The 20,040-nt window shown below is 49.0% G+C and overlaps 1 protein-coding gene across 3 annotated transcripts in view; it reads right to left on the minus strand.

Moving 5' to 3' along the window:
* The window catches only part of traf3ip1 (TNF receptor-associated factor 3 interacting protein 1), a 290,175-nt gene that overhangs the window by 96,017 nt on the left and 174,118 nt on the right, over positions 1-20,040 (minus strand). For all 3 annotated transcript variants that reach the window (XM_072481210.1, XM_072481192.1, XM_072481201.1), the window contains 2 exons: positions 18,039-18,122; positions 16,614-16,749 (listed from right to left, as the gene is read on the minus strand). In XM_072481210.1, the coding sequence (XP_072337311.1) occupies positions 16,614-16,749; positions 18,039-18,122 (220 nt within the window). The remainder of the gene's footprint in view (positions 1-16,613; positions 16,750-18,038; positions 18,123-20,040) is intronic.

The following is a 20,040-nucleotide window of genomic DNA, read 5'->3' on the forward strand; positions in this document are numbered from 1 at the left end:
CTCCAGTTGCACAGACCAGGGGTGACATTCTCCGGAAACGGCGCAATGTCCGCCGACTGGCGCCCAAAACGGCGCAAATCAGTCGGGCATCGCGCCGCCCCAAAGGTGCGGAATGCTCCGCATCTTTGGGGGCCGAGCCCCAACCTTAAGGGGCTAGGTCGGCGTCGGACGAATTTCCGCCCCGCCAGCTGGCGGAAAAGGCCTTTGGTGCCCCGCCAGCTGGCGCGGAAATGACATCTCCGGGCGGCGCATGCGCGGGAGCGTTAGCGGCCGCTGACGGCATTCCCGCGCATGCGCCATGGTGGAGACCGTGGCAAAGGCGGAAGGAAAAGAGTGCCCCTACGGCACAGGCCCGCCCGCGGATCGGTGGGCCCCGATCGCGGGACAGGCCACCGTGGGGGCACCCCCCGGGGCCAGATCGCCCCGTGCCCCCCCCAGGACCCCGGAGCCCGCCCGCGCCGCCTTGTCCCGCCGGTAAGGTAGGTGGTTTAATCTACGCCGGCGGGACAGGCATTTTAGCGGCGGGACTTCGGCCCATCCGGGCCGGAGAATTGCGCGGGGGGGGCCGCCAACCGCCAGAGAACCTCACACTACTCTGCACTGAACTTCATCTGCCACCTATCTGCCCACTCCACCAATTTATCTATGTCCTTTTGAAGTTCTACACTGTCCTCCTCACAGTTTACAAGGCTTCCAAGTTTTGTATCATTCACAAACTTTGAAACTGTCCCCTGCATAACAAGACCTAGATTATTAATATATATCAGGAGAAACAAGGTTCCCAATACCGACCCCTGGGGAGCTCCACTGCAAACCTTCCCTCTAGCCCGAAAAATGTCCATTAACCATTACTTGCCATTTCCAGTGATTCCTATTACTTAGCCAATTTTGTATCCACATGGCTACTGTCCCTTTTATTCCATGAGCTATAATTTTTCTCACAAGTCTTTTGTGTGGCACTATGTAAATGCTCCATGAGTTATAAGAGCTGTCAGAAAAGAACCAGACGCTTAAGTTAAAAAAAAGATTCTGATGAGTCCCTAGCCTAATAAAGGGCATCCCGATTAGCGTGCTGCCGAACAGCCCCCAACCCTCATCACAGAGGTACTGGAGGAATCGATGCAAATGTATTATGAGGTTCCTGTCCTTCTCCTGTCCCTCTAGACTTGCGGTGGCTGCCATGGAGTGAGTGGTCGCACACAGGGCAGCTCCGGCTCGAAGGTGTTGGTTTTAACACTTTATATCCATTAGTGGGGTAGCTCCAGTATGGAAATGGCAGTAGGGAAGAAGCTGTTCTTGAGTCGGTTGGTACGTGACCTCAAACTTTTGTATCTTTTTCCTGAAGGAAGAAGGTGGAAGAGACTATGTCCGGGGTGCACGGGGTCCTTAATAATGCTGGCTGCCTTTCTGAGGCAGCGGGAATTGTAGACAGAGTCAATGGATGGGAGGCTGGTTTGCGTGATGGATTGGGCTACATTCACAACCTTTTGTAGTTTCCTGCGGTCTTGAGCAGAGCAGGATCCATACCAAGCTGTGATACAACCAGAAAGAATGCTTTCTATGGTGCATCTGTAAAGGTTGGTGAGAGTCGTAGCTGACATGCCAAATTTCCTTATTTTGCACGAGTAGAAAGGGAACTGTGACCAAACATGGCTTCCAAGGGAAATTAGAGATAGTATTAGATTCAAAGAGGAGGCATACAAATTAGCAAGGAAAAGCAATAGACCCGTGGATTGGGAACAGTTTAAAATTCGGCAAAGGCAGACCAAGGGATTGATTAAGAAGGGGCAAATACTAGCAGGGAACATAAAAACTGACTGTAAAAATTTCTATAGATTATGTAAAGAGAAAAAGATTAATAAAATGTAGGCAAGCCCCTCACAGTCAGAAACAAGGGAATTAATAACAGGGAACAAAGAAATGGCTGAGGAGACTTCTGGTGAAGGGACGTGCTGAGTAGTCGCACATCTGGTGGCTCTCCTCCAGAATACAATAAAACAGGCACTTTTAGACGAATTTAGCCCGAACATTCGGACTTATTTCACCCACAAGCAAGCAAGAAAGGGAGAGCAAAGGTGAAGTATGCCAGTGAATGGGGAGCTCAAGAGGCGGAACCACGAGGTGAGGGGTCCCCGGCCACCCTGGAGAAAGGGAGACTGACAACCCAAACCACACCCCCCGTCCCCAACCAAAGATGGGGGAGCAGCCAAGGGCAGTAATCGTCAAACTACACTGATAAGAGGATCGGGAGAAGATCCTGCAGTGGACAAGACAGACAAAGGCGAGCTGCTGGGAAGGACACAGAATACAAATGTACCAGGACATTGGGGCAGAACTGGCAAAGTACAGGGCCAAGTTCAACCAGGCGAAATCGGCTATGTATAAAAGTGGAGTAAAATTTGGAATGCTGTTCCCAGCTAGGCTCTGGGTTACATTCCAAAACAAGAAACACTAAACACCCCGGCAGAGGAGACAGGGGAAACCGCTATCCATTGGGCATAGGAAAGGGGAAAGATCAGCCCCGGGAGGGGGGGCCACCACACTAGCGGGAAAAGCTAGCGCTAAGGATGAAAGCAAGGGTGCCACGGCGCACCTCCTGGCGGGGAGGGAGCGTCTGCCAAGGAGGGGAAACCACAGGGGCAGGAACCACAGAGCAGGGATAGGGAATGTAAGGGGGGGGTGGGAATAGGGAGTGCAAAACATGGGGGAGGGAGGGGGTTGAAAGGATGACAGAGAAGGGAAGGGAGACCACAAGGGGAATACAAGGAAATGGAAGGGATGGTTTCAGGTAGGCTTTAGCAGGTAAGGTTCAGGTTGAGGGAACAAGATGGCATGGCAAGCAGCCACTTTGGAGGGTCCCTAAAGAAAGGGGAACCCCAGAGTGCAGCGGCGCACCCATGTTGCGTGCACACAGTTGGCTGCCATGTTGGGTGCCACCTGGACAAAGGGAAACCCCGGAGCTCAGGGGCCTGGCCTCATGGTGAGAACAGTGACTGCAGCCATTTTGGAAAGCCCCTAACAAAGAGAAGCCTCAGAGTGCAGGGCTGCGTCTACCAGGTAAGTATGGTTGATCCCGCAGGAAGGGAGAGACAAAAGCCCCCCACCAGGATTATCACCTGGAACGGCCCAGTGAAAAGATCCAGATTCTTCGCCATTTGAGAAGTTTGAAAGCCGACATAGTCTTCCTCCAAAAGACGCACCTGAGGGAGAAGGACCGACAGCTGCGGGTAAGGAAGGGCTGGGTGGGACAGACCTACCATTCCTGCTATGGGACAAGGGCTAGGGGCAGTAGCTCTTTTGATTAGCAAGGGAACGGTGTTTACGCTGATAAAGACGGTTACGGACCAAGGGGGACGGTGCATCATGGTCAGCGATGTCCTAAGCGGGGCATCTGGAGTCCTGGTAAACGTGTACGTGCCCAACTGGGATGATACAGTTTGTGAAGAAGACCATGGCAGAAATCCCAGGCATGGTGGATAGGGGACTTAGAATGTTCATGGAGCAGATGAGGGCAGTGGACCCATGGCAGTTCCTGCACCCAGGTGAGAAGGAATTCTCGTGCTTCTTACCAGCACACAAGGTATATATATATCTGTATCGACTTCTTTGCAGTGGGGAAATCAGTGCTTCCAGAAATAGTCAGAGCGGAATAATCCGCGATAGTCATCTCCAACCACGCTCCACATCACATGGATGTGAGGCTGGAGACGGGCCGTTCCCAATGCCACACATGGAGGTTGGACATGGACCTCTTGGCCGACAAGATCTTCTGCCAGAAATCAGCACAGTTCACAGGCGAGTACATTACTAACAACCAGAATGGGCAAATCACACCTTCCACATTCTGGGAGGCACTGAAGGCGATGATTAGGGGAGAGATTATAGTCTACAAGGCTCATAGAGACAGGGAAGAGAGGGCGGCCAGGCAGCAACTGACCGACTCCATCCTAGAGATCGACAGAAGATACTCCGAAGCCCGACCATAGAGCTTCTGGCAGAGAGGAAAAAGCTACAAATGGCCATTAACCTGCAATCCACCAGGAAAGTAGTGTACCAACTCCGCCAGGCATGGGGGACCTATTATGAGCATGGAGAGAAGGCTAGCCGACTGCTGGCTCACCAGCTGAGAAAGCAGGCAGCCACTAGGAAAATAGCCCAGGTAAAGGACAGCAGAGGCGGACTGGTAGCCGAACCAAAAAAGGTCAACCAAACAGTTGAGGCCTTCTACTGGGGATTGTACACCTCCGAGCCCCCAACAGGGACTTGGGAATGAAACGGCTCCTCGATGCACTGGACGTGGGGGACGATCGACGGAAGGAGCTCGAAGCACCAATAGGACTGGGTGAGGTCATGGAGAGTATCAACTCCATGCAGGCGGGGAAGGCGCCAGGACCGGATGGGTTCCCGGCGGACTTCTACAAAACATCCACACCAGTTCTTGCCCCGCACCTACGGGAGATGTTCGCAGACTCACTAGCAAGAGACACCCTGCCTCCTACGTGAACACAGACCACCATATCGCGGATATCCAAAAAAGACAAAGACACGGCGGAATGTGGATCATATAGGCCAATTTTGCTGCTCAACTTGGATGCAAAAATACTCGTGAAAGTCCTGGCCAAGAGACTGGAGAACTGCGCACCAGAAGTGGTCGCAGAGAACCAGACAGGCTTTGTCAAGGGTAGACAGCTAACTGCAAACATCAGACGACTGCTAAATGTGATACTGACCCCATCCGGGGACAGAACACCAGAGATGATAGTCTCCATGGACGCAGAAAAGGCCTTCGACAGAGTCGAATGGATGTACCTCATTGAGGTACGAGAGTGGTTTGGGCTGGGGACGGGGTTCACCTCGTGGGTGAAACTCCTGTAAAGCCCCCAAGGTGAGCGTTCGGACCAACAGCACCAGCTCTGAATACTTTGTTGCACAGAGCAGGGTTGCCCGCTGTCCTTGCTCCTGTCGCCTGGCAATTGAACCCCTGGCGATCGCCCTGCGAGACGCGAGAGACTGGAAGGGTATACGAAGAGGAGGCAGAGAGCACAAAGTCTCACTCTATGCGGATGATCTGCTCCTCTACATCTCTGACCCGCAGAACAGCTTGAAGGAAATCATGAAGCTCCAGGGAGAGTTTGGGGCCTTCTCGGGCTACAAACCCAACCTGGGAAAAAGTGAGGTTTTCCCAAAGAACCCAAATGGGGGAGGGACAGAGCTAGAAGGTCTCCATTTCAAATAGCCCGAAACAAATTCTACGACCAGGGGATCCAGATAGCCCACAACTGGACACGGATCCACAAGTGGAATCTGACCAGTCTGGCGGAGGTAGAGGTAAAGGACCTATAGAGATGGGATGCACTCCCGCTTTCCCTGGCGGGGAGGGTGCGGACGATCAAGATGAATGTACTACCGAGGTTCCTCTTCCTGATAGATCCATACCGATCTTCATCCCCAAGGCCTTTTTCCAAAGAATCGATAAAATGATTATGGCGTTTGTATGTGGGGGGGGGGGGGAAGAATCCAAGAATCCCTAAAGACAACACTGCAGAGGAAAAGAAGCATTGGTGACCTGGCCCTCCCAAACTTGCAATACTACCATGGGCAGCTTTAGCCGAGAGAGTGAGGGGATGAGTAAGGCAACCGAGCACAGAATGGGTGAGGTTGGAGGAGTCCTGCACGGGAACGACGCTCCGAGCCCTTGCCATGACAGTGCTTCTATCCCCTAGGCAGCACGATGGCGCAGTGGGTTAGCCCTGCAGTTCACGGTGCTGAGGTCCCAGGTTTGATCCTGGCTCTGGGTCACTGACTGTGTGGAGTTTGCACATTCTCCCAGTGTTTGCGTGGGTTTCACCCGCACAACCCAAAGATGTGCAGAGTAGGTGGATTGGCCACACTAAATTGCCACTTAATTGGAAAAAATGAATTGGGTATTCTAAATTTTTTTTTTTAAAGTGCTTCTATCCCCGCCGGCAAAACACACATCCAGCCCAGTGGTGGTAGCAACACTAAGAACTTGGAACCAGATGAGACAACATTTCGGCTCAACCGAGGTGTCCACTATGGCCACCATCTGCGGCAACCACAGGTTCCCACCAGCCATGCTAGATGCCACCTTTAAGAGGTGGAAACAGGGAGACGGTAGCGATTAGGGACTTCTACACGGGGGACAGACTTGCAACCTTAGAAGAGCTGATGGAGAGACTGGAACTACTGAACGGACAAGAACTCCGACATTTACAAGTCAAAAACATTCTCCGCAAGAAGACCACAAGGTACCCTACAGCCCTGAGAGACACAATTTTGGAGGAGCTACTTGACACGGACAATATGGAAAAGGGGAACCGCGGGGACATATACAGACGATTTTTAGAATGGACAAAAGCACCATTGGACGGAGCAAGACGAAAGTGGAAGGATGAATTGGGACGGAAGTAGGGTGGAGACTCTGGAGTGGAGAACTAAGTAGGGCCATCTTCACCTCCGCCTGTGCACTCAGCCTCATGCATTTTAAAGTGGTGCACAGAACACACCTAACCAGAACCCGAATGAGCAGGTTCTTCCCGGAGGTGGAGGACAATATGAACAGTGCCAGGGAGGCACGGTCAACCACACCCACATGTTATGAGCTTGCCCCAGACTTGTCGGGTTCTGGACAGCCTTCTTCAAGGCAATGTCCAAGGTTGTAGGGGGAGGGTAGAGCCGTGCCCGAGAGTGGCAGTGTTTGGGATATCGGACCAGCCAGAACTTCAGATGGGGAAGAGGGTCGAGCCCTTGCACTTCCTTCCTTAATCGACGACCGGAGAATTCTGCTCGGATGGCAATCAGCAGCACCACCCACAGCTGCGGAGTGAAGATCAAATACACCATCCAAGGGTCGGACGAGCGCTTCCACAAAGCGTGGGGGCTATTCATCAGCCTGTTCCAAGACCTGTTTGAAGCCAATAACAGACAGGGAAGGAAAGGAGCTGGGGACCAGTAAGAACCACCAGGGCTACACAAAGCAGAGAGGAACAGGGGGGCGAGGGGGGCAACAGGAGAGTGACCCAAGGAAACATCAGGAGGGTACCCAGGGAGAGACCGACGAGGGGGCCAGAGGACCCCCACAAAGCCATAAGAACAAATGAATGATAGATAATACATCTAAGGCAGAAAGGGCCTGAGGCAGAACCCGAATAGCAGGAGAAGGGAAGGAGGGAACGGACGGGGGACAACATGGGAGAGAAAGGGAGTGCCAAAAAAGGGAAAAGCATGTAAATTGTAATTAATAACCGTTTTAATCATCGCCTGTATAGTTTACAAATATAAAATTTGTATTAAAATATTTATTAAGAAATAAAGAAAAGGTAGAGAAACTACTTTGCTTCTTTCTTCACAAAGGAAGACATGAATAATATACTGGAAGATCTGGGAAGCACAAGTTTTAGTGAGGAGCTGAAGAAAATTAGTATCGTTAAAGAAATGGTTATGGGGAAATTAATGGGATTGAAGGCAGACCAAATCTCCAGGGCCTGATCCCGCAGCACTTAAGGATGGATTTACGAAAGGAAAATCATGTTTGACAAAATCTACAAGAATCGTTTGAAGATGTAATAATTAGAGTTGATCAGGGAGAACTAGTGGACGTGGTTTATTTAGACTTTGAGAAGGCTTTCGACAAGGTCTGACATGGCAAATTAATACGTAAAGTTAAAGCACATGGAATTACGGGTAGTGTCTCAAGATGGATAAAAAGCTGGTTAGCAGACAGGAAGCCAAAAGTTGAAATAAATGGGTATTTTTCTGATTGGCAGGCAGTGACTAGTGGGGTACCGCAGGGATCTGTGCTAGGACCTCAAATTCTAACAGGATTAGACAGGATTAGATTCAGAAAGAATGTTCCCAATAGTGGGGAGGTCCAGTCATAGTCCTTTTAGGACTGAGGTGAGGAAAAATTTCTTCAACCAGAGTGGTGAATCTGTGGAATTCGCTACCACAGAAAGTGGTTGAGACCAAAACGTTGTGTAATTTCAAGAAGGAATTAGATCTAGTTCCTGGGGCTAAAGGGATCAAGCTATATAGAACATACAGTGCAGAAGGAGGCTATTCGGCCCATCGAGTCTGCACCGACCCACTTTAGGCCCTCACTTCCACCCCATCGCCGTAACCCAATAACCCCTCCTAACCTTGTTGGATACTAAGGGCAATTTAGCATGGTCAATCCACCTAACCTGCACATCTTTGGACTGTGGGAGGAAACCGGAGCACCCGGAGGAAACCCACGTAGACACGGGGGAACGTGCAGACTCCACACAGACAGTGACCCAGCGGGAAATCGAACCTGGGACCCTGACGCTGTGGGAAGGCAGGATCAGGGTATTGAATTTGATGATCAGCCATGATCATAATGAATGGCGGAGCAGGCTCGAAGGGCCGAAAGGCCTCCTCCTGCTTCTATTTTTTATGTTTCTATATGAGTTTCATTGCAGAGGTGATCTTTTTACAGGAGACGCACCTCTGGGTTAAGGACCAGGTTAGGCTGAGGAAGGGATGGATGGGACGAGTATTTCCCTCGGGTTTAACTCGAAGTCCGAGGGGTGGCCATTTTGTTGAACAAAATGGCGGGGTTTGTTGGTGCCAAGGAAGTGTGGGAAGATATGTGATCGTGAGTAGGGTGCTGGAGGGGACGTCGATGGGTGCTAGTCAACGTATATGCGTCGAATTGGGATGATGTGAGGTTTACTGGGAACAATCCCGGACTTGGATGCGTACCAGTTGATTATCAGTGGAAATTTTAATAGTGTGTTGGAACCCGAGGGTGGACAGGCCGAGCCCCAAGTCAATGGGAAGGTTGCGGATGGTGAAGGAGTTGGGAGGGTTTATGGAATGTATGGGAATGGTTTAAGAACTCCGGGGGGGACGACACTCCTTATTCTCACAAGTATATAAGGTGTTTTCAAGAATTGATTTCTTTGTGGTGAGTCGAGTAGTGCTGATGGAGGTGGTGGGGGCGGAGTATGCGGGAATCGTGATTTTGAATCATGAGCCACATTGGCTGGAGGTGAGGCTTAACGGGGCGAGTGCAGAGGCCGGGGTGGAGGCTAGATTCGGGTCTTTTGGCAGATAAGGGGTTTTATGAAAAGAGCTGTTATCATAGAATTTACAGTGCAGAAGGAGGCCATTCTGTCCATTGCGTCTACACAAGCCCTTGAAAGAGCACCCTACCCAAGCCCACACCTCCACCCTATCCCCGTAACCCAGGAACCCCACCTAACCTTTGGACACTCCGGGGCATTTAGCGTGACCAATCCACCTAACCTGCACATAGAATTACATAGAATTTACATAGAATTTACAGTGGAGAAGGAGGCCATTCGGCCCATCGAGTCTACACCGGCTCTTGGAAAGAGCACCCTACCCAAGGTCAACACCTCCACCCTATCCCCATAACCCAGTAACCTCACCCAACACTAAGGGCAATTTTGGACACTAAGGGCAATTTATCATGGCCAATCCACCTAACCTGCACATCTTTGGACTGCGGGAGGAAACCGGAGCACCCGGAGAAAACCCACGCACACACGGGGAGGATGTGCAGACTCCGCACAGTGTCCCAAGCCGGAATCGAACCTGGGACCCTGGAGCTGTGAAGCAATTGTGCTATCCACAATGCTACCGTGCTGCCCTTTAGACTGTGGGAGGAAACTGGAGCACCCGGATGAAATCCACGCAGACATGGGGAAAACGTGCAAACAGTGACCCAAGCCAGGAATTGAACCCGGATCCCTGGTGTTGTGAAGCAACAGTGCTAACCATTGTGCTACCGTGCCGCCCGCACCGTGTTGGCGAAGAGGAAGAGGTTGCAGGGGAGGTTCGGTAGATTGACGACGGGGAGGGCAGTGGGGCAGCTACGGGAGGTGAATATGAATATGGAGAGAAGGCGAGCCTTATGCTGACCCACCAGCTGCGAGACAGGAAACGTTTATGGATGTGTACAGAGAAAGGGGAGGCAGTGGGTGGGATTCTCCATTTCTGAGACTAACTGTTGACACCGACGCAGAATTCGTGAACTTTCACGACAGCAAAACTGGTACCAAACCTGAATCGATTCAGCAACTGTGGAGGGGCTAACACTGGGGCCAGTGAGCACCTAGGGGAGTGGCCTGGGGGATACCTATACGACCCGTGGCCGGTTTCACGATTTTTAAAAACACAAGTGAAGCACGCCTTCGGGAACTTGGCCCATCGGAGGTGGAGCATCACGGAGGCCCCGGAGAATACCGGGTCAGGCCATTAATGAAATGAAAATAGTGTCTACTTTACGTGCATTCCGGACGGCATTTATACCGCTGTCGAGGTGACGGAGAATAGTGATTTGGCATCAAATCGGCGTCCACTGAGATTTTAACATCAGAACCTATTCTCCGCCCAATCGCGTTTTGTGATTTCGGCGACAGCCAACGGAGACTTCCGCACAGTGTCTGAGCCGGGGAAGATAAATGAGGTGTAAAAAGATAAATCCCAGAGCTGAAGGGGTTGGGTTATGAGGAGAGGTTGAGTAGGCTGGTACTGTACTCGTTGGAATTTAGAAGGATATGGGGGGATCTTATAGAAACATATAAAATTATAAAGGGAATAGATAGGATAGATGCGGGCAGGTTGTTTCCACTGGCAGGTGAAAGCAGAACTAGGGGGCATAGCCTCAAAATAAGGGGAAGTAGATTTAGTACTGAGCTTAGGAGGAACTTCTTCATCCAAAGGGTTGTGAATCTATGGAATTCCTTGCCCAGTGAAGCAGTTGAGGCTCCTACATTAAATGTTTTTAAGATAAAGATAGATAGTAATTTGAAGAATAAAGGGATTAAGGGTTATGGTGTTCGGGACGGAAAGTGGAGCTGAGTCCACAAAAGATCAGCCATGATCTCATTGAATGGCGGAGCAAGCTCAAGGGGCCAGATGGCCTACTCCTGCTCCTAGTTCTTATGTTCTTATGTGTTCAGGGGGTATTATGAGAAACTGTACAGGGCCGAGCGGATGTAGAGGAAGGAGATATGGGATGGTTTTTAGATGAGTTGGAAATTCTAAGGTTGGAGGAAGAGAGGAGGCAGGTGTTGGAGGAGCCACTGGGGCTGAGGGAGGTGATTGACAGCATGAGGGGGATGAAGTTAAGGAAGGCTCCAGGGTCCGACGGCTTTCCAGCAGAGTTTTATACGGTGTTTGCTGCAGAGTTGGCACCGCATTTGTTGGGGATGTTTAGTGAAGTGTGCGAAAAGGGGGGTGTTGCCAGAGACGCTGACCCAGACGTTGATCATGTTAATCCCGAGGAAGGGGAAGGATCTGTTGCAGTGAGGGGCATATAGGCCCATTTCGTTGTTGAACACAGATGTGAAAGTGCTGGCTAAACTAGTGGTGGGCAGGATGGAGGGATGTATGCCAGGAGTGGTCTCTGAAGATCAAACGGGTTTTGTAAAGGGCAGGCAGCTCTCTAGTAACATCAGGAGGCTGTTAAATGTGGTTATGATCCATCAGTGGGGCAGCTGCTGGAGATTATTGTCTATGGATGCAGCGAAGATTTTTGATCGGGTGGAGGTATTTATTTGAGATCTTGGATAGGTTTGGGTTTGGCCCGAAGTTTGTGGCATGGGTGCGTCTGTTATGTAGAGCCCCGGTGGCAAGTGTACGTACAAATTAGGTGAGCTCACAGAGTTTTGGATTGCACAGAGGAACGAGACAGGGGTGTCCACTGTCGCTGTTGTTGTTCACGCTGGCTATTTGAGTCCTTGGCAATGGCCCTTAGGGGGTCTGTGGAATGGCAGGGGATTGTGAAGGGGAGCAGGGAGCACCGGGTGTCTCTGTGCGCAGGCGACCTGTTGTTGTTTGTGTCGGACCCGCTGCAGAGTATGGGTAGGATCATGGGAATATTGGAGAGGTTTGGGGCCTTCTTTAGATACAATTTAAACATCGGGAAGAGTGAGGTGTTTCCAGTGAAAGCAGTGTGGTGGAGGCCAACTTGGGGGTGTTGCCACTCAAGGTAGCTAGGGAAAGATTCAGGTATTTGGGGATTCAGGTGACAAGGGAATGGGCTATGATGCACAGGTGGCATTTGACAACGTTGGTGGAGGAGATTAGAGTGGATTTTAAGAGATGGGATACATTACACCTGACACTGGCAGGGAGTGACACCGGCAGGGACGGTGCGGGTGGTAAAGAAGAATGTGCTGCGAAGGTTCCTGTTTGCTTTCCAGACCCTCCCAATCTTTTATCCTAAGGCCTTTTTCCGGAAATTGGAAAGAGTGATTTCAAAGATTATATGGGCAGGGAATATGCCGAGGGTAAAGAGGGCCCTGATATAGAGACAGAAAGAGCTGGGTGTGCTCGTGCATGAGTCGCAAAAAGTTGGTTTACAGGTGCAACAGGTGATTAAGAAGGCGAATGGAATTTTGTCCTTCATTGCTAGAGGGATGGAGTTTAAGGCTAGGGAGGTTATGCTGCAATTGTATAAGGTGGTAGTGAGGCCACACCCGGAGTACTGTGTTCAGTTTTGGTCTCCTTCCCTGAGAAAGGACGTACTGGTGCTGGAGGGTGTGCAGAGGAGATTCACTAGGTTAATACAAGAGCTGAAGAGGTTGGATTACGAGGAGAGGTTGAGTAGACTGGGACTGTACTCGTTGGAATTTAGAAGGATGAGGGGGGATCTTATAGAAACATATAAAATTATGAAGGGAATAGATAGGATAGATGCGGGCAGGTTGTTTCCACTGGCGGGTGAAAGCAGAACTAGGGGGCATAGCCTCAAAATAAGGGGAAGTAGAGTTAGGACTGAGCACAGGAGGAATTTCTTCACCCAAAGGGTTGTGAATCTATGGAATTCCTTGCCCAGTGAAGCAGTTGAGGCTCCTTCATTAAATGTTTTTAAGATAAAGATAGATAGTTTTTTGAAGAATAAAGGGATTAAGGGTTATGGTGTTCGGGCCAGAAAGTGCAACGTGCCTCAGGCAACGTGCCTCAATGACTACCGTCCAGTGGCCCTGACTTCAGTCGGAATGAAGTGTTTCGAGAGGTTGATCATGATGCGCATCACCTCCATACTCCCAGAATGCCTTGATCCACTGCAATTCGCATACCGCTGCAACCGGTCCACATCAGACACCATTTCCCTGGCCCTACACTCATCCCTAGAGCATCTTGAAAACAAGGACTCCTACATCAGACTCCTATTTACTGACTACAGCTCCACCTTCAACACCATAATCCCAGCCAAGGTCATATCAAAGCTCCAAAACTTAGGACTTGGCTCCTCACTCTGCAACTGGATCTTCGATTTTCTGACCAACAGACCACAATCAGTAAGAATGAACAACAACACCTCCTCCACAATAGTCCTCAACACCGGGGTCCCGCAAGGCTGCGTACTTAGCCCCCTACTCTACTTCCTGTACACACACGACTGCGTGGCAAAATTTGGTTCCAACTCCATCTACAAGTTTGCTGACGATACGACCATAGTGGGCCAGATCTCGAATAACGACGAGTCAGAATACAGGCGGGAGATAGAGAACCTAGTGGAGTGGTGTAGCGACAACAATCTCTCCCTCAATGCCAGCAATACTAAAGAGCTGGTCATTGACTTCAGGAAGCAAAGTACTGTACACACCCCTGTCAGCATCAACGGGGCTGAGGTGGAGATAGTTAGCAGTTTCAAATTCCTAGGGGTGCACATCTCCAAAAATCTGTCCTGGTCCACCCACGTCGACGCTACCACCAAGAAAGCACAACAGCGCCTATACTTCCTCAGGAAACTAAGGAAATTCGGCATGTCCACATTAACCCTTACCAACTTTTACAGATGCACCATAGAAAGCATCCTATCGGGCTGCATCACAGCCTGGTATGGCAACTGCTCGGCCCAGGACCGCAAGAAACTTCAGAGAGTCGTGAACACCGCCCAGTCCATCACACAAACCTGCCTCCCATCCCTTGACTCCATCTACACCTCCCGCTGCCTGGGGAAAACGGGCAGAATAATCAAAGATCCCTCCCACCCGGCTTACTCACTCTTCCAACTTCTTCCATCGGGCAGGAGATACAGAAGTCTGAGAACACGCACGAACAGACTCAAAAACAGCTTCTTCCCCACTGTCACCGGACTCCTAAATGACCCTCTCATGGGCTGACCTCATTAACACTACACCCTGTATGCTTCATCCGATGCCAGTGCTTATGTAGTTACATTGTATATGTTGTGTTGCCATATTTTCTTTTATTTCCTTTTCATGTATTTAATGATCTGTTGAGCTGCTCGCAAAAAAATACTTTTCACTGTACCTCGGTACACGTGACAATAAACAAATCCAATCCAATCCAATCCAAGTGGAGCTGAGTCCTCAAAAGATCAGCCATGATCTCATTGAATGGCGGAGCAGGCTCGAGGGGCCAAATGGCCTACTCCTGCTCCTAGTTCTTATGTTCTTAAAGGGGGGTTAGCGTTCCTAAACCTGCTGCACTATTATTGGCCGGTGAATGTGGAGAAGGGGTTCCAGTCTGCGGGCAATGGTGACAGCTCTGCAGCTACTAGGAAGTACACGGGGAGCCCGGTGGTACAGTCGACAGTTAGGGTGTGGAATCAGGTGAGGAGACACTTAGTTGGAAGGGATGTCAGTGTTGACACAACTGTGCGGGAACCACAGGTTTAAGCCAGGGAAGATGGATCGGATGTATGGGAAGTGGAGGGAGACGGGGCCGATGAGGACTAGGGACTTGTATTTGGGAGGGACTTGTATTTGGAAGGGAAGTTTGCAGATCTGGATGAGTTTCGGGAGGTTTGAGTTGCCAATGGGGAGTGAATTTAGATATATGCAGGTGAGGGAATTTGCGCGAAAGGCGTGGAGGACGTTTCCCAGGTTGCCGGAGGACATCTTATTGGTGCAATCGCTGCTCCTGGACAAGTTGGGACAGGTAAAGATTGGGGATTTAGGCGGGTGGTTGGTGACGTTGTGGGTGGGAGAGTGCAGATGGTGAAGATCAAGAATAAATGGGAGGGGGAGTTGGTGCGGAATAGACTGGGTCTGTGTGTTGCAAGGCGATGCGTAGGATGAATTCAACCTCTTTCTGCGCGAGGATGAGCTTGATTCAGTTCAAGATGGTGCACAGGGTACATATGACCCGGCCGAGGTTCTTCCAAGGCATGGCCGTGAGTGCGAAAAGTGTAAGCGAGGGCCCAGCAAATCATGCGCACATGTTCTGGGGTTGTGAGAAGCTGGAGAGATACTGGGAAGCGGTGTTTGGGATGCTATCGAAGATTGTGGGGGTGGAAGTCAGGCTGACCCAATGTTGGAGATTTTGGGGGTACTGGAAGTGCCGGAGCTGCTGGAGAGGAAAAGGGCTGATGTTGTGGCCTTCGCCTCTCTAACTGCTCGACGAAGGATCTTGCAAAATTGAAAATTGGGTACGCTGGCTGGGGTGACGGTCTGGCTGGGGTACTTCAACGATTTTCTCCATTTGGAAAAGATTAAATTTGAGTTGAGGGGATCAGCGGAAGGCTTTGAGACACGGTGGGTGTTGTTCATGACAATGTTTGAGGAACAGTTCCTTGCAGGGGAGTGGGGAGGAGGGGGAGGGGAGGGGGGAAAAGGGGGAAAATTGTACAAACTATGGACTGTTAGTTTGTGGAGTGTGTTTTTGTAGATGCTGCTTTTTTTTTACACATGTTTGGAAGAAAATAATTTTGCTTAAAAAAGTATGGCAGAGTAATCCTTTCATTGGAGTTAGCTTTGAACTCTAAACCGAGATGTTGGAAAAGGCAGTGCACTAATCAACTATACCACTCAACTGTGTGAGGTAATGCGGCAAGGGAACTCAGCCTCCTGCGCAAAGATGAGTTTGATACAATTTAAAGTGGTGTACAGGGTCCACATGATTCGAGCTCGGATGAGTGGGCTTTTTCCGGGGTAGCAGACGGTTGTGAGAAGTGTGGTAAGACCCAGCGAATCATGCTCATCTGTTCTGGGGGTGTGAGGAGTTGGAGAATTTTTGGGAGGCGGTGTTTGGACCCTATCAAGGATTGTAGGGGTTGAGGTGAAGCCGGACCCTATGGTCGCAACCATTGGGGTGTCGAAGGTGCTGCAGCTGGAGGGGAAGGGGGGGCGATGTTGTGGCCTTCGCCTCTCTTGAATGCCCAGCAACAGATACTTTTGAATTGGAGGTCAGCTACGCGAGCAAGGATATATGGCTGGGGGATCTGTACAAATTTCTCAGGTTGGAGAAAATCAAATTTGCCTTAAGGGGGTCAGAGGAGGGCTTCGAGATATAGTGGAGGCCGTTCATGCTATTTTGAGGAGCTGTTTGCCACGGAGTGGGGGGCATTAAAAGGGAAAAAAAGAACAAACTGTATACTTGGATTGGACGTTAAGCTTGTGTTATTTTGTTGAATGCGATTGGAATAAAATATCTTTTTTTTAAAAACTATACCACTCAACTACATTTTTAAAAATTGACTAAATGAAGTTGTTCACCATTATCAATAAGCTGGTTCACCCCCTCTGTCAAAATCTAAAGAGATTATGTGAGCACTATACAGTTGATGAAGAGTGTAATATTGAAGAAGTCTTTTACTTTTATTCCTACACAAGGACTTGACTTACAGGTTCCATCTCAGGCATATCTGGTATCTGTGAGACTGCTTCTTCCACCACAAACTGCTCATCATCATCTTCTTCCTCTTCAACATTCTTTCCTTTATCCACAATTACATTAGACACAGGCTTTGCACTACCAATTCTGGAAAAGGACAATAAAGGCAGTTAAAAATAAATTGTTTTAAAAATATGATAAAGTTATGTAAAGCACGTGGATATGCTTTAAACGTCTGTAATTTCATGGCAGCTGTCAAGGCAATCGGAATAATCAATATTCATTTTTTAATATGCACTAATATGGTGCACAATAAGGCGGCACGGTAGCACAGTGGGTAGCACTGTTGCTTCACAGCGCCAGGGTCCCAGGTTCAATTCCCGGGTGCTCCGGTTTCCCCCCACAAGTTCTGAAAGACGTGCTGTTCGGTATTTCGGACATTCTGAATTCTCCCTCAGGGTACCCGAACAGGCACCGGAGTGTGGCAACTAGGGGCTTTTCACAGTAACTTCATTGCAGTGTTAATGGAAGCCTACTTGTGACAATAATAAAGATTATTATTATACAGAGTGACTTTGAAAATAACCAACTGAATCTCACCCCTTTATTGCACTAATTCTCCCTGCCTATTATTTAATTACAGCATGAATTCTCCCTAAAGCCTAATAACTTGACAGGGTATATAAAATGTATTAACAAAATCATCACAGCACATGATACTTGGGTTGTCTCACTTCAATATTTAAATAACATTATTGGCGGCATGGTGCGCAGTAGTTAGCACTGCTACCTCATGGCACTGAGGACCCGGTTCAATCCTGGCTCCGGATCACTGTGCAAACTCCACACGGATATTCTCCCCGTCTCTGCGTGGGTCTCACCCCCACGACCCAAAAAGATGTGTAGGATGGGTGGATTGGCCACGCTAAATTGCCCCTTAATTGGAAAAAAAATTGGGTACTCTAAACTTATTTAAAAAATACATCACCACTAAGTTTAATCCCAACAACTTTCAATGCTTTTGTGCCACACCTCACTCATAAAATGATTTGCACCCAAATGTCAGAGAGAAATGTAGCTTATTTAAGCTTTGATTTCGGCTACGACCAAGAGAAATCAATTATTGTTTAACCATAAACAAATGAAGCATTGCATTTCCAGCCATATGTCATGTGCTGGTCTATGAATCTCACTGATAGGAGCTGGTTATTCAATCAAGGGGTTCAGATAATATAATCCAGTAAAGGCAAAGATGAAGTAATTTATATTTATCATCTGAATTATCACTTTGCAATGAACTGATACCGAATAATCTACTGCCAGAAGATGCATCACATTTGTGATGTAAAACTCAAGAATATGTATGATTTTTTTTGTATTATTTGCAATGAACTTCCAGGACACCATATTACAACAAGAATAGGAGAAAAATCTACCTTTCTGAAGGTGAATCTGGACTCTCCTGCTTCTTTATTCTGGGAGGCGCTGGTCTTGCACTTCCTGGCCGAGGTATTCGCCTGCTATTATTTGATTCACACAAATATGGAAAAATTTAAAAATAATTAAGAGCAACAGCAATATGAGACAACATTTTTACCCAGTAAGTGATTACGATCTGTAAAGTACTACCAGAGAGTGTGATGGAGGCAGATTCAACACACTGTCAAAAGAGAATTGGATAATTATCTGAAGAGAAAGAAATTAGAGGATTACAGGGAAAAGATGGGGCCGTAGAACTCGGTAAATTGTTCTTGCAGAGAGCCAGCATGGATAAGTCAGGCCGAATGGCCTCCTGTGCTGAAGCATCCTATATTAATTATACTGTTTGAAATTGCACAGTAATTAAACAGAATAACACAAATAATAAAAATTCAAAAAGTTATTTATCAGCTAAACACGATGGAGGAATATTTCTGGAAATGGAAGTTCAAGCCAAAACCCAGAAACAACAATAACCATTATGAAAAGAGGAATGCTCAGTGCACCCTGAAGATGGCCTTATGCAGCAATACAGTGCAATATGGCCCCATTCTGATCTCTCACCGAGTGATCTCTTGGACCTATCCTTTATCGGCACCCGCCAAGCAAGTGACCTCTGCCACCTAGAAGGACAAGGGCAGCAGACACATAGGAACACCATAGCAAGTTCCCCTCCAAGTCACACAACACATTATCCTGACTTGGATATATATAACCGTTTTTTCTGTTGTCTAAGCATCAAACTCCTAGAAAACCCTCCCAAACAGCCCTGTGGGCATAACTACACAATATTGTGCAGTAATTTAAGAAAGTGGTTCACCACCACCTTCTCAATGGTAATTAGGGATGGGCAATAAAAATGCTGGTTTGCCAGTGACGCCCACAGCCGGTGAAGGAATAAAAAGTCAGGCCACACACAACCCTCCATAATCACCTGAAGGTAGCTGACATGATGGAGTTGAGGGTCAAACTGGACCAGATACTGGCAAACACAAGCTAGGAAGCAGTGCTTCAGACATCAGTGATGACCCTCATGCACTCCATAGCCAGTACTGTGCATCAGTATGGACCAGAAGTAGCCACATGTTATTTGTTGATATCCAACTGAACATAGCAATGCGGTGTATAACTGGAACCCTTCAAGACAACCCAAGAGCCTAACTGCCCATGCTGTCACTACCTCATCCATTTGCCACAATGTTGCAACCCTCCAGGAAGTCCAAAGGACCTAAGAAAACAAATGCCACCCACCAGGACCTTAACAATGTCTCAACACGACTTCCGGTGACGGGGATGTGCAGAGAAGTCGCACATAAGGTGGCTCTCCTCCCACGAATCTGAGAAATAGGCACTTTTTGCCTGAAAAACATCTGCAAACGAGGCAAATCATCCCCACACCACCAACAAAATGTAGACAGAAGGAAAGATGCCAAATAACAGCCAGTCCAGAGGACGAGTGGAGACTAGGAGTGGGAAGAGCCTGGAAAAACAGCAAGCAGCCGAGCCGACCAGCACATGAGGCGGCAAAACACAGGCGTTGCAAGGAACTGACCCGTCGCACGAGAAGCCCCCCTCACCAGGGGATGGATGGAGGATGTTCCTCTCAAGAGTTGAGGGAACACCGAGATGAGATGAAGGCAGACATACAAGCTGCGGTGAAGGGTGGGGTGACTGAAGTGCTGGCGAACATGCAGATGGCCCTGGACAAAGCCGAAAAGCGACTGGAGGCCCAGGAGGCAACGATTAAGGATCTGGAAAGGAGGTGGCAAGGCTGGTAGCGACACAAGGCAACCTGAGAGGAAAGGTTGAAGACCAGGAGAACTGGTCAAGGCGGCAGAATCTACAGATCGTGGGCCTACCGGAAGGGATCAAAAGTAGGAACTCCATAGACAATATGCGCCGAATGCTGGGTAATCTGGTGGGGATGGATAGCTTCCCCAATCCACCAGAAATCGACAG

Source organism: Scyliorhinus torazame, chromosome 2, assembly GCF_047496885.1.
Source record: "Scyliorhinus torazame isolate Kashiwa2021f chromosome 2, sScyTor2.1, whole genome shotgun sequence".
In the NCBI taxonomy this organism is placed as follows: Eukaryota; Metazoa; Chordata; class Chondrichthyes; order Carcharhiniformes; family Scyliorhinidae; genus Scyliorhinus; species Scyliorhinus torazame.